This window comes from Balaenoptera physalus (genome assembly GCF_965194825.1).
Source record: "Balaenoptera physalus genome assembly, chromosome: 6".
Taxonomy (NCBI): Eukaryota; Metazoa; Chordata; class Mammalia; order Artiodactyla; family Balaenopteridae; genus Balaenoptera; species Balaenoptera physalus.
In genome coordinates, this window is record NC_138885.1 from 88704049 (window position 1) to 88718292 (window position 14244).

General features: G+C 33.0%; 1 protein-coding gene across 1 annotated transcript in view; it reads right to left on the minus strand.

The window, feature by feature from the left end:
- Nucleotides 1–14244, minus strand: part of BOLL (boule homolog, RNA binding protein) — a 38574-nt gene that overhangs the window by 15139 nt on the left and 9191 nt on the right. Inside the window, exons 5-7 of the mRNA XM_082467404.1 lie at nt 13341–13416; nt 9701–9828; nt 3595–3666 (exon numbers count right to left, since the gene is read on the minus strand). Of these exons, the coding sequence (XP_082323530.1) occupies nt 3595–3666; nt 9701–9828; nt 13341–13416 (276 nt within the window). The remainder of the gene's footprint in view (nt 1–3594; nt 3667–9700; nt 9829–13340; nt 13417–14244) is intronic.

Below are 14244 nucleotides of genomic sequence, written 5' to 3' on the forward strand. Positions count from 1 at the left end.
AATTGTATGGTATGTGAATTGTATCTAAATAAAGCTGTTATTTAAAAAAAAAGAGGGTCAAATTACTTAAGGTACTTATTGTAAGATGACAATATAGAACATAGACTTTTTATTTCTTAAATTAGTTGTATTATTCCTTAATAATAAATGTTTTACTTTTAACTTATTCTCCACCTTTAAAAAGGCTTTTTTTAATTATTAAAGTAAAAAAACAGAAAAAAAGAAGATTCCATGAATCTACCATCTAAACTGTTAATTTCGTGCTGACCACATCACCTTCTAATGGATTACATCACTGTGTTATAATGATGACCAAGATAACGTGAGGTCTATGTTCTGTATACCATATTAAAAAAGGCAGGATAATGTATAATCTCTTAAGAAAATATTTTAATAAAAAATCTGAAATAAAATGATATATATGTAGATTTGTTAGATAAATAAAATCACTATCTACTTATGAAGTAAGAAATACAAAGGAGATAAATACTGATTGAACCAGGCATTATCCGATTTGACTAACAAAAATTTTTTTTTTGCTTGCTAAAGGATGCTGCTTATTTATTTGTAAATTTTTAAATTTTTTATTGGGGTATAGTTGTTTTACAATGTTGTGTTAGTTTCTCCTGTACAGTGAAGTGAAGCAGAGTTGCCTGTGCTATACAGCAGGTTCTCACTATTTATCTATTTTATATTGACTAACAAAAATTGATAAAACTATCAATCCCAGAATTTGTAAAAAGAAAGAGCAAGGGAAGACATTATCAAAGTGGCAGTTTTTAGGGCAGAATGATGATGAATAAATATATTACTGTAAAGAAATATGTGAAGTGAAATTATTTCTTACATCGCAAAATACTGTTACAAATTGGTACAAAAATCTTTCCCGAGTATATCTAGGTAATATACTTCCAATTTTATAATTTGTGTCAAGTGGAAAACCAGAGCCAAAGTATAAAATTAAATTGTATTAGAGTTCTATTCAGAATACATCTATGTCATGTATGTATATATGTAATGAATTAATGAAGGAGGAGCTGGACTCCACAAGGTGCAAGCAGAAAGAAAGCAACTTTAGTCTTTCTCATCCCTGGCACTTTAAAAGCATTGTGTTGAAGCTAGTGGTTACCAGTGGTGAGAGGGACAGGGGGAGGAGCAAAATAAAGGTAGGGGGTTAAAAGGTACAAACTACTATGTATAAAATAAATAAGCTACAAGGATATATTGTACAGTACAGGGAATATAGCCAATATTTTATAATAACTATAAATGGAGTATAATCTATAAAAATGTTGAATCACTATGTTGTACACCTGAAGCTAATATAATATTGTAAATCAACTATACTTCAACAAAAAAAATAAACTTTTCAAAGGGTAAAACAAACAAACAAATAAAAACCACTGTGTTGAGCTGTTTTTCCTTGCCCCTGGATAAAAATTAGATCACTTTTTGGCGTGTGGCAGATTCCGAATGCTGACACTCTGGTTAGGTACTTTACTCTCTTCTTTGGTGATCTCCCTGCTGAGAACTTCTGACTACAATTCTAGACCTTGATTCTAGGAGTCTACTTCACACAGATTTTTTTCTCTCCTGGGGTCACCTTAAAGTTTTTTGGAAAGAGTCTCTTCTGTGAGGTTTGTATCTTGCTCTTGGGAAACATAAACCTTTACTTGCTGTGAGACGTGCAGCACATTCCTACTGTAGCATTCTCTTCTGGCTCTGCCTCCATAGACCACTCCAGCTTCTTCTTCAGGCTTTTTTTAAGGAGAGGTCACGCCCAAGTGACACTATCTCACAAATTTCAGGGGACAAATATTAAACTCTCTTAGTCATTCTCTGAAGTCATCTTCACTTGGTTGAGGAGAATGGGAAATGCCATAGCACTCTAACAACTCTCTTGTTAAAAAAGCCTCATTACCAGTCTCCCTTTTTAACCTCATCCTTTCACATGCTCAAGGTGGGCAATAAGCTAAGGGTCCCAAAACTGGTTTCACAACTTTTGGCTTGTCATGTTAAATGGCCTGGTACCTAATGTTGTCTTTGGGGCCTCTCAAAATTTTGAATTAGGAATAGTCACACTACATATATACTTTATTTATTTTTAATTTTGGCTGCGTTGGGCCTTTGTTGCTGCACCCGGGTTTTCTGTAGTTGCGGCAAGCGGGGTCTACTCTTCATTGCAGTGCGCGGGCTTCTCATTGCGGTGACTTTTCTTGTTGCGGAGCGTAGGCTCTAGATGCGCAAGCTCAGTAGTTGTGGCACTTGGGCTTAGTTGCTCTGTGGCATGTGGGATCTTCCCAGACCAGGGATCAAACCCGTATCCCCTGCATTGGCAGGTGGATTCTTAACCACTGCACCACCAGGGAAGTCCCTACATATATACTTTAAATAAATGCCAGTAAGTTACTTTCATTTTTACTAAGTGAATAAAACACTTTAGATAATTTTATATTTAGCATAGTAACAAATTTTTTTTTAAATTTATTTATTATTTATTTTTAGCTGCATTGGGTCTTTGTTGCTGCGTGCAGCTTTCTCTAGTTGCGTCAAGCGGGGACTACTCTTCGTTGTGCAGCTCGGGCTCTAGGTGAGTGGGCTTCAGTACTTGTGGCTCGTGGGCTCTAGAGTGCAGGCTCAGTAATTGTGGCGCATGGGCTTAGTTGCTCCGCGGCACGTGGGGTCTTCCCGGACCAGGGCTCGAACCCGTGTCCCCTGCATTGGCAGGCGGATTCTTAACCACTGCACCACTAGGGAAGCCCTAGCACAGTAACAGAATTTAAAAATAAGTGACCTCCCCAAAACCTAGTCTAACACTAAAAATAATTCCAGTAACCGTAACATTTCATGTGGGTCTATTTTAAAAGTTCAAAATGAAAAATACCCCCCAGAAATAAAGTCTCTTCCACTATTTCAAAGGTATAAAAGAATGAGATTTTATTTGTGAATGCTACAGACAAGAAGTTGGCAAACGTTTTCTGTAAAGGGCCAGAGGGTAAATATTTTAAGCTTTGCAGGCCGTATATCTCTGTTGCAACTACTCAACTCTGCCACTGCAGCACAAAAGCAGCCACAGACAATATGTAAACAAATATGGCTGTGTTCCAATTACACTTTATCTACAAAACACCAAAATGGTCTGGCATTAGAGTTCACTTACCCTCAATCTCCCACAAGAATTAATGAAAAGAGTGTTGGTTAACTAAAAGGGGCTGTCATAATATAAACCATAATATATTATTCTAATATATATTTATTAAATATAATAACTAGAAACTGACATAACGGTCACAGTAGCATTAAACAAATATCAGCCTGTTGTCCAACATCTTTATCTTACTTTGGGAATTATTTCTATGCTAACTAGGGGAGCAAAACTGACCTCATTACATTTGATAAAAGGAAGTAAACAGTCCATCTTCTTGTATGACATTGTTTAGATCCCTCATAAAAAAAGAAAAATGCCACTGTTATCAAGGCTTAACTACCTCTTTTTAATTACGAGAGTATTTGCATGAGAAAGCCTAAAATGAAACTTACTCAAAAAAGGACTGAAAGTATCAAAGAAGATTTTCATTGTAATTTAATGTTTACCTGGTAGTGATAAGCAGGTTGCTGATAAACGGGCTGAGCTACCATCACAGTGGAACTAGATATAGAACGTGACTATAAGAGGAAAGAAAAAGAAAAATTATTTTAGGCAAAATTCTTTAAAATAGTTTATAATGAAATTTATCTCGCATTGTCACCTAAACCCAGTGAACTTACGGTTTATGATTGGAAATGTCATTTTTCCACTTCTTATTGATATTATTATAACTCCACTTTAAGTCTATTAAAATTATCACAGTATTTCTACTTCCATGTGGTTTCATTTCCATAGTAATGCTAAAACAACCACCAGAAAAGTTGCTTTTAGTCCAAAGATTATGAAAATATAGTTCTAAGAGAATGTTTAGAGGAAAAATGGCAGCTGAACTTAAGGTGACACTGCCTATTTCCATTGTGGAGACCAGCAGTAGATAATGTTTATGTAGTATTTACAACTGAATGAATAATCATATCTGATTTGCCACTAATTTCCCACTACTTATGAATAATCAACATCCTATTCCTTTGTTATACATTTAATTAAAGCAAATACATTATTTATTGAAGAATTTGTTAAATTCTATTTTATCATTTTGATATTTAAACGAGATAGTCATCCAATAAATTTACAGGTGATTTATTACGTCTTAAAAAAGTACATGTAACACTTGATTATTCAAATAGAGTAAGCCCCAAAATAGGTGACTTATTTATCTATTATTATTTAAAAAATTTATTTATTTTTGGCTGCGTTGGGTCTTCGTTGTTGCATGTGGGCTTTCTCTAGTTGTGGTGAGCAGGGGCTACTCTTCGCTGTGGTGAGCAGGCTTCTCATTACAGTGGCTTCTCTTTGTTGCGAAGCATGGGCTCTAGGCACGTGGGCTTCAGTAGCTGTGGCACGTGAGTTCAGTAGTTGTGGCTTGCGGGCTCTACAGCACAGGGTCAGTAGTTGTGGCGCATGGGCTTAGATGTTCCGCGGCATGTGGGATCTTCCCGGACCAGGGCTTGAACCCCTGTCCCCTGCATTGGCAGGCGGATTCTTAACCACTGTGCCACCAGGGAAGTCCCAAAATAGGTTATTTAAAATCAGATCATTAAAAAAACAAGCAAATCGTATTACAAAATAGGTAAAATAGGCTTTAATGATAGCAATTAAAATTCAGTTTCTAACATGGGATCTAATTTGCATTGTTTTGTTTTAATGTTCATCCCTCCCCCCCAAAACTGAAGAAAAGTATCATAGTTTTGCATAATTTTCAGACTAGCATGTGCTAATAAAATTGTACCACAGATTAACATTAGAAAATAATAATGTAATTTATTATATTAAGAGATTAAAGGAGGAAAAAATGATAATCTAAGCAGATAACAGAAATTGCATTGTTAAAATTCAATACCCTTTCATAATAAAAACTCTTAGTAAACAGAATAAAAAGTAACTTCCTTAATTGACTTTGGGCAATAATTCTCAACCAGGTGCGACTTTGCCCCCCCTAGGAAACATTTGGTAATATTTTGGTTTTCATAAATGTAGGGAGGCTAGGATACTGCTAAAAATCCTGCAATGTACAGGACAGTCTCCCACGAAAAAGAATCAGTCATCTGGCCCAAAATGTCAATAGTGCTGAGGTGGAGAAACCTTGGTTAAGGTTAAGAGTATCTTAACATATATATGTAGGTTTTGGAAGATACTCATATAAAGCTTAATGGTGAGTTACTGAACTTATTTCTTTTTTTAAGAACAAGTGTCATATAAATACTGTAGCAGAGACATTGCCAGTCAATCGCTTGATGAGAAAAAATGGGAAACAGAAGAGCAGAAAGAAACAGAAGTATACTGAGTCCTAAATGATTGCCTATATGAGAGTTTGGCAGGGTTACTGATAAAATATCAACATTTACAAATCAAAAGCATTACTACACACCAGTCACAATCTATTAGAAAGTGTGATTAAAAAAATAACACCATTCATAAAAGCAACAAGAACTACAGAGTACCTAAGAATAAATCAAACAAAAGATATGCCAAACTTTTTTTTACAGAGGAAGAAAACTTTATTGATGGATGGAAACTCTAAATGATGTTTATGAATGGGAAAATTCAGTATTATGCCTAAATGTCCCAAGTTAATCTATATATTTAATGCAATGCTAATAAAAACTAAGGCTTTTCACAGAGCTGAACAAGCTGAATTATGAAATTTATATTTATAAAAGCAAAGACTTAAGGATAGATGAGGGACTCTTAAAGAACAGAGTAAGATTATGGCCCTATCAGATTTTAAGACTTATTATAAAGCAACAGGAATTAAAACAGAATTGGGCAGGGCAAACAAATACACCAATGGAACATAATAGAGAGCCCAGAAAAAGACTCCACACACAGAAGCTCAGCGTTTGACAAAGGATTCATTTCAAAACAGTGGAAGAGGATGGACTAGTCAATATGTAAACTGCAGATTTAAGATCTAGATGTGAAAAACAGCAACAGCATAGTATTTAAAAAAAAAAAAACACTAAAAGCTGAAACCATAAAACATTAATACATCTATCAACATTAAAACAAAAAACTTGTGTATGACAAAAAATACCATAAAGTTAATGGACAAGACACAAACTAAAAGATATTTACAATCCATAGAACTCATATAATGAACTCAAGAAAAAGACAATCCCAACAGAAAAAATGGGTAAAAGAAATGAAGAGGCAGCTCATAGAAGAAACTGAAATGGCAAATAAATATACGAAAATATGTTTAATCTTACCACTGACTAGGCAAGTGAAAGGTAAAACAAGATACCATTTCATAATAATATTGGCAAAAATACAAAAATCTAGTAAATTAAAGGACTGGCAGATTATGGAGAAACTGAAGCTCTCATAAACTGTTATCCAACCTTTATACTGGAACACTTTAGAAAGATATTTGGGAACATTTAGTCAAAGATGTGTATAGTCTATAAATGTGAAATTCTACTTCTACCCATATGTCATAGCCTAGACCAATGTTGGAGAACACAAAAATCTTCCAGTGGTGCATGAGCATGAATAGGTTTAAGAGTATTAATTTTCAGATATTTCATATGGTCTCCTTTCTGATTTGATCTGTCTGTGAATGTATCTATGTACGATGGATTCTTCTTTTCAAAACTCCCCTTTTACAATACTTTTCCCCTTCACTATGAAAGGCACACTCTCACTCATTCTGGATCTTGCTATAATGCTTTGTTCTGGAATGTAAACATTAACAGAGCGTCAAACAAACAGACAATTCAAGAAGGCAATGCCCTTGAAAAACAGGAGAGAGCAAAGCAGAAAGAGTTTGTATAAGAAATATTAAGGGGGAGATGGTACCTTATTTCATATCCAGGGAACAAAATAAATTACAAGATGGTCACAGGGATACATATTAATTCATTTATTTGAACTTAAAAATAGAGTCAGAATTTTCTAATAGAAAGTAAGTTTTATTTGATTGGCTAATTTTATTTGGTTGACTAGTTTTGTTAACTGAATTATAGAGCAGGCATTTTCCATTCTTTTTTCTTTTTTTTATTGCGAGATATTTGACATATGACATTATGCTAGTTTCAGGTGCATAATATAATGATTATATATATATATATATATAAAAAGAATGAAATGATAACCACAGTGAGTCTAGTTAACATCCATCACTACATGTAGGACATTTTCCAGTCTTAAATGAAATCTATAGCTACAGACTTTTATAAAATATATATCTAAAGCAAACCTACAATATATAATATGTCTAAACTATTTAAAATTATGGTAAATTTCAGATTTCAACTTAAAAATGAGAGTATTCATAATTTTTCAAACAAATTTTAGATATATAAGCAAAAAACTTTGAAGATCACTGTCCTAGACAAACTCTCACACAATACATACAAAATCTAGATGTTCAATGTAGTCTGCTTAAAAAAATTTTATACTCTATTATTTATTTACTGTTATGCAACTTGCAACTTTTCTAAATAGGGTAATGTATTATAACAAATAATTGTATTTATTGTATTTATATATTCAATATATTATAATCATAAACAATATATTAATTATATTTATAGAATTATATTCATACATATATATATTTCACTCTCAGACCTACTAAATGTAGATCTGTAGGGGTTGGTTCTGCCCATTTTTAAAAATTTTTGAATTTTATTTTATTTATTTTTTATACAGCAGGTTCTTATTAGTCATCAATTTTATACACATCAGTGTATACATGTCAATCCCAATCGCCCAATTCAGCACACCACCATCCCCACCCCCCCCGTGGCTTTCCCCCCTTGGTGTCCATACGTTTGTTCTCTACATCTGTGTCTCTATTTCTGCCCTGCAAACCAGTTCATCTGTACCATTTTTCTAGGTTCCACATACATGCGTTAATATACAATATTTGTTTTTCTCTTTCTGACTTACTTCACTCTGTATGACAGTCTCTAGATCCATCCACGTCTCAACAAATGACTCAATTTCGTTCCTTTTTATGGCTGAGTAATATTCCATTGTATATATGTACCACATCTTCTTTATCCATTCAGCTGTTGATGGGCATTTAGGTTGCTTCCATGACCTGGCTATTGTAAATAGTGCTGCAAGGAACATTGGGGTGCATGTGTCTTTTTGAATTATGGTTTTCTCCAGGTATATGCCCAGTAGTGGGATTGCTGGATCATATGGTAATTTTATTTTTAGTTTTTTAAGGAACCTCCATACTGTTCTCCATAGTGGCTGTATCAATTTACATTCCCACCAACAGTGCAAGAGGGTACCCTTTTCTCCACACCCTCTCCAGCATTTGTTGTTTGTAGATTTTCTGATGATGCCCATTCTAACTGGTGTGAGGTGATACCTCATTGTAGTTTTGATTTGCACTTCTCTAATAATTAGTGATGTTGAGCAGCTTTTCATCTGCTTCTTGGCCATCTGTACGTCTTTTTTGGAGAAATGTCTATTTAGGTCTTCTGCTCATTTTTGTTCAGAAAAAAAACAAACAAAACTCCACACGTGATTCTCTGAACTTGTGGAATATGACCATAGAACATACCCCAAGAAAGCTCCAAACGGATTAAAGAGTTAAGTATAACGTGAAATGAAATCATGGAATAACTAGCAGAAAATAAATATGAGTAGTTATCAGATCTCTAGTGGGGCAAAATTTTAAGTGATGAAGTAAAATGAAAAAATCAATTGATTCAGTTATAAAACTTTTAAACTCAGAAAGAATGAAAAAGATTAAATAATACTGTATAAAATTTATATATAAAATGATGAAGTTTTGATTCTACATTAAGTCATGCAAATTGATTAGAATAAAAAATAGGACCTCGATGGTTAAATTTTAAAAAATCATAAGCAATTTACAAAGAGTACATGCAATTTCAAAACTGCATTGAAAATACTTCATCTTACTAAATTTTTTTATTGACGTATAGTTGATTTACAATGTTGTGTTAGTTTCAGGTGTACAGCAAAGTGATTCAGTTATGCATATATATATATATAAAACTGTTTTTTCTGAATCTTGTCCCTTATAGGTTATTACAAAATATTGAGTATAGTTTCCTCAATGTAGTCTTGCTTGTAGAAAAAACTTACAATGTCCATCAATAGGGGAATATACACTCATACAATGGAATATTATAAAAAATTTAAATAAATGAACTAGATATGCTAGGATCAACATGGTTTAATCTCAAAAACATAATGATGACTAGGAAAACAGCTTATTTATATAGTGTTTAAAAACTGCCTAAAGCAATACTATGTATCTATTGTTTAAGGATATCTACATTTGTAGTAAAAACATGTAAAATGGACAGAAAAGATACTCTGGTTAACCTCTAAGGAGGAAAAGAGGGTAAGATAATTGGGGCAAGGAGACTTTACTTGAATTTGTTATATTTTATTCCCCCTATTAAAAGAACTTAAGTAAATATGGTAAAATGTTAACCTCTATTAAATTTGAGTGGTAGCTACATGGCTGTTATTTTTTGTAATTGTCTGTGGTTGAAATATTTCAGAAATAAAAAATTTAATAGTAATAGATGGAAACCCTACTAAAATGAAATTACTTACAGGCCAAGGTGGGGGGACAGAAGCTACCTCTGGAGTATGAAAATAAGCAACACCATTATGATAAGTGTAAGGATATCCAGTTGAAGTTGTTAGATACATTGTTCCAGCTGCTGGCATTATACTGGAACCTAAAACAAAGTGTAAATAGTAATAATTGAAATGTTCAGTTTAACATTTAAAAATGTAATTTCTGAACAATGGAAAATGTTTATCTTAACACATATATATAGCTACAGTAAAAATTGAATGTTATAAGTTCTTTAAAAAATTCCATATGTTAAAGTATCTTTGAAATATATATTTTCAAACTCACTACCTTAGAGCTTTTGTTAGCTTAAGGTAAATGAAAGAAAAAGAAACAAGTTTGATAAGGAATACTAAAAATTCACCAATTCAGATTTTAATACTAGTATAATGAAACACAAAACTTAACAATTGAGATTATTATCAGCAAAGTCATTATTTTTACAAATATAAATTACATATAATTTAGAGTTTCCTGAAGACTATAGACACTGTAGTGAAGTTCCTAAGATCTTAGTAAGACTGTCTATTTGTAAAAGGCCAAAGAAGATGGAGGCAGTGAAATTAGACAAAATTCTACTTTCCTCAAGACACTTGTTCCACCTTACAAATTCTTTGGATCTACTATCAGCAAGCACTCACTCATGCTATGACTATATTTTATTCTCTAGTCTCCCTTTGCTACAACTGCTGCTATTACAAACATGACCACAGACCTTTATGTTGCTAATTTTGGGTCCTCATCTCTTTTCCCAGGTGAAAGTTATATATACCCCTCCCCCCAAAATTAAAAAAAAATTCTTTTTTGTCAGGAGACTTTAAAAATTTTATATGCCAAGTTAGATTTAAGTACTTGACCAACAGGTTATGTAAATTACTGAACTGGCAATCCTCCTTCCACTATACTAGTGCTTCTCAAAATTTAAAATTCATTATAATAACCTAGACAGCTTATTAAAATACAAATTCCAGGTCTTTCAAGAGATTTTGATTCAGGAGGCCTGGGATAGGGCCTGAGGAACTGCATTTTGACAGATTCCAAGTGAACTGTTGGTGGCTGCAAACCACACTGTAAGCAGCACTGGCCTGCCACTCTAAATAGCACTACTACTTCTCAGCTTTTATATTTTCACCACATTTCATCCAGTATTGTTATAGCATATTTTAGTGGTTCTTAATCCAATGCTTTTGAGAATCTGATGAAAGCCACAGACCCTTTTCTCAAAAATACATATATTCAAACCAAATTTTGCACACAATTCAGAAGGTCCATGGATTTCCCTCCAAAGATCATCAAGGAACCACAGGTTTATCTGTTAAATAAATAAGTTTTGAGTGATTACTATTACAAGGCATTAAACTAGGCCCTAGTGATAGAGCCAAAAAGAAAAAGAAAAAAATTGGGCATGCCATGGCCTCTATCTTCATAGAAGTTAGGTTCTGGTAAGGAAGATAGTCATTAGCTAATTACACAATTAATTAAATACAATTTTGATAAAGACATGAAGAGGTAGTATAGGGTACAATGGTGAACATTTCAAATATATATATGTATATATGTAGCATCTGTGAGGAAATGACATTTGTTTTGGGCTGAGCTTTAAAGAATGAATGGGATGGCAAAGATCATTCTAGGTAAAGAAAATAGTATATCAGGAATATGGTTATGTTCTGAAACTGAGGGAAGGCTAGATGGCTAAAGCGTGGAAAGAAAAGAGAAGAACAGCTCGAAATAAGCAGAGAATAACATGATAAGATGTGCACGTCTGAAAGATCACTCTGGCTGCCTTGTGTGTGATAGGTTGGAAGGCAGCATGACTGGATTCAGAGAGACAAGTTAGGAGGCTTTCTAGAAATTAAGGCAAGCAAAGTGGGTAGCTGGGTCTAGAATATTGGTAATGGAGATGGAAAAGAAGTGATAGATTTGAAAAAAAATGAGATAAGAATCCCTTATATTTTGTAAATAAATCTTTAATACTTATTCTTTCTTTGTAGAAAAGTAAAAAGAGCTTTGGAGTCAAACTGTCCTGGATTTGAAGGCTAATGCTACCATGTGGTTAAGTTATTTAACCCCATACTTCTCAAATTTGGGCCTAGCATGGTTACGTCACGAAATATGAAAAGGCACAGGCTGAACACGGTGATCTTCTTACAGAATCAGTCTTATTCAAACAATTATTTTTAGGAAACATTTTAATAAACAATACAGTGTTATAGAACAGAATCCAAAGTGTACATGAAGTTTTACATAAACCATGAGACTTTAAAGAAAATTAAAGAATTTAAAGAAAATTTATAATTCTGGTATGGTGCCATTGGGTTAAGACCCACAGCATGCCCAGATTAACTCTCCTCTACATTTAAGATTATTTCAGCAGAAATGTTTCTAAAACAATGACTTTACCTTTCTAAGCTGAATTTTCTATTTACAAAAATAGAACTAATAATACCTCACAGATTGCTGTAAAGATTAAATGAAATAAATGAAAACCCATAACATTGACCCTTGCGCTGAATAGTTCTTAAATAACTATTCATCTGTTTGAAAGCATTCAGCATAGTGCTGATTTATGTTCTATTTTTAGCAACTTGTGGGTCATAATATGAACATTACTAGTTATTCCTACTGATGGTGATAATGGGCTAAAGAACTGTTATTACATGTTATAGCTTAACTCTTGCAACGAACAATAGTAGTCTGAAAATATTCAGCATTCTGCCATATTTACTGCATTCCATTTTGGAGTATCAACTTACTAAGGACACTTCAGTTATCTTCTAAATTAACAAATACTAAGTCAAAATTAAACTTGATATCTGTTAACTTCTAAGTCAAGAACAGAACAGTCCAAATGAGCACAATCTATTAATTTGTTAACAGATGTACAATATCCACCTAATGTTTTAAACATCCCAGCAGACACTAGGACACAGCTAAGGAAGAATAAAAAATTGAGTTACAAATTTTATGCAAAGTTTCTCCTTCTAGCCAAAGATTCTGTTGGAGATTTTAATAAATATTATAGGTAAAATTTAACTGTAAAGATGTCTAACTTGATAAATGGGAAGAGTGAGGAAAAAAAGAGTAGAGTCGAAAGCATTACCAAAATTTGAGGAAGGCATTTAACTTAGCCAATTCCTAAAGCTTTAGGGATTGTTTCCTCTGTTAATTATGATACATGTGGTTGGGTTACAGTACGTACCATACACCCAGAGTTTCTGATATTTGTTCTATATTTTCACTTTCTGTAATTTTACTCTAATTTTAAGTTACTTTGTTAATTAGAAAATTTTCTAAATAGTAATTAACTACTTTTAATTTCTTTTGTAATTTTAAACTATATTTTTATCATAAAAGATTTTTCCTTTAAAGATGTAACTATATGGAATATAGTTAAACATCATTATTTATATAAATTTTGCCTAGCCCCCCCACCCTGAAAACTAATATATTTTAATTTGTGGTAAGAAATCTTCATTTGACCACCAACTTCACTAAATTTACTTTATTAAATGAAAGAAAGCTGATATTTTAATGAAGTTCTATTAAAAGTCTAATATTTCAAAAACGAACCATGCAAAAATATTGAAAAATACATTAGTTCTCAATACATACGAGGGATCCCTACTTGTTGTTTTCTTATTGCTGGACCAATGTTCAGTTTCTTATCCTTGTAATTAAGTTTTTCAGCCTAAAATAAGAAAAAATAAATTATTTTATTATCATTCTTTGAAAGTGGCAAGGCATAGTGGAAAGGGCAAAGTCTTTGGATTTAAATAGATCTGGGTGTGAATCTTGGTTCCAATGCTCTGACCCTAATTCCTCATCTGGCGATTTACTAGTTATTAGTGTATGTGAGCAGAGAAGTGAAAAATCTGAGTCACCTTACACACATGGTCCCAGCTAAGGTCAAACAGGGTGAGACTGTTTTCTTTTTCCATCTTTTATACTGTAAACAATTGTCCTTTTCATGTTCTGTTTAGTGTCATGTTTTTCACATTTTTGTGCCTTATGTTGGTATTTTTGCTATTTAAAATGGCCCTCAAGTGTAGTGCTGAAGTGCTTGCTAGTGTTCCTAAGTGCAAAAAGACTGTCATGTGCCTTAATGGAGAAAATATGTGCTAGCTGGGTTTAATTCAGGCATGAGTTATAGTGCTGTTGGCCACGAGTTCAGTGTTAATGAATCAAAAATATAAATTAAATATAATATCTTTAAACAGAAGCACACATAAGACAAAGTTACGTATTGATTGGCTGATGAAAATATTGTGCGCAGAAGCTTGTGGGAACCTAGCCCTGTATTCTTCTAGGTGCAGCACTTCAATATTTGCTAATTCAGTGTTCGTGGTGATTTTATAGAACACACCACTACAAATAATGAGAATCGACTGCATATGACTTAAATACAATTTAAATAAAATTTTTTCCTAAAAAATTTAAATGTTACACTTGCCAAATTTGAAGTTATTATATACTTAACTGCAGGCTATAGACTTTTTCTATGAATGCTCTTAGTTTT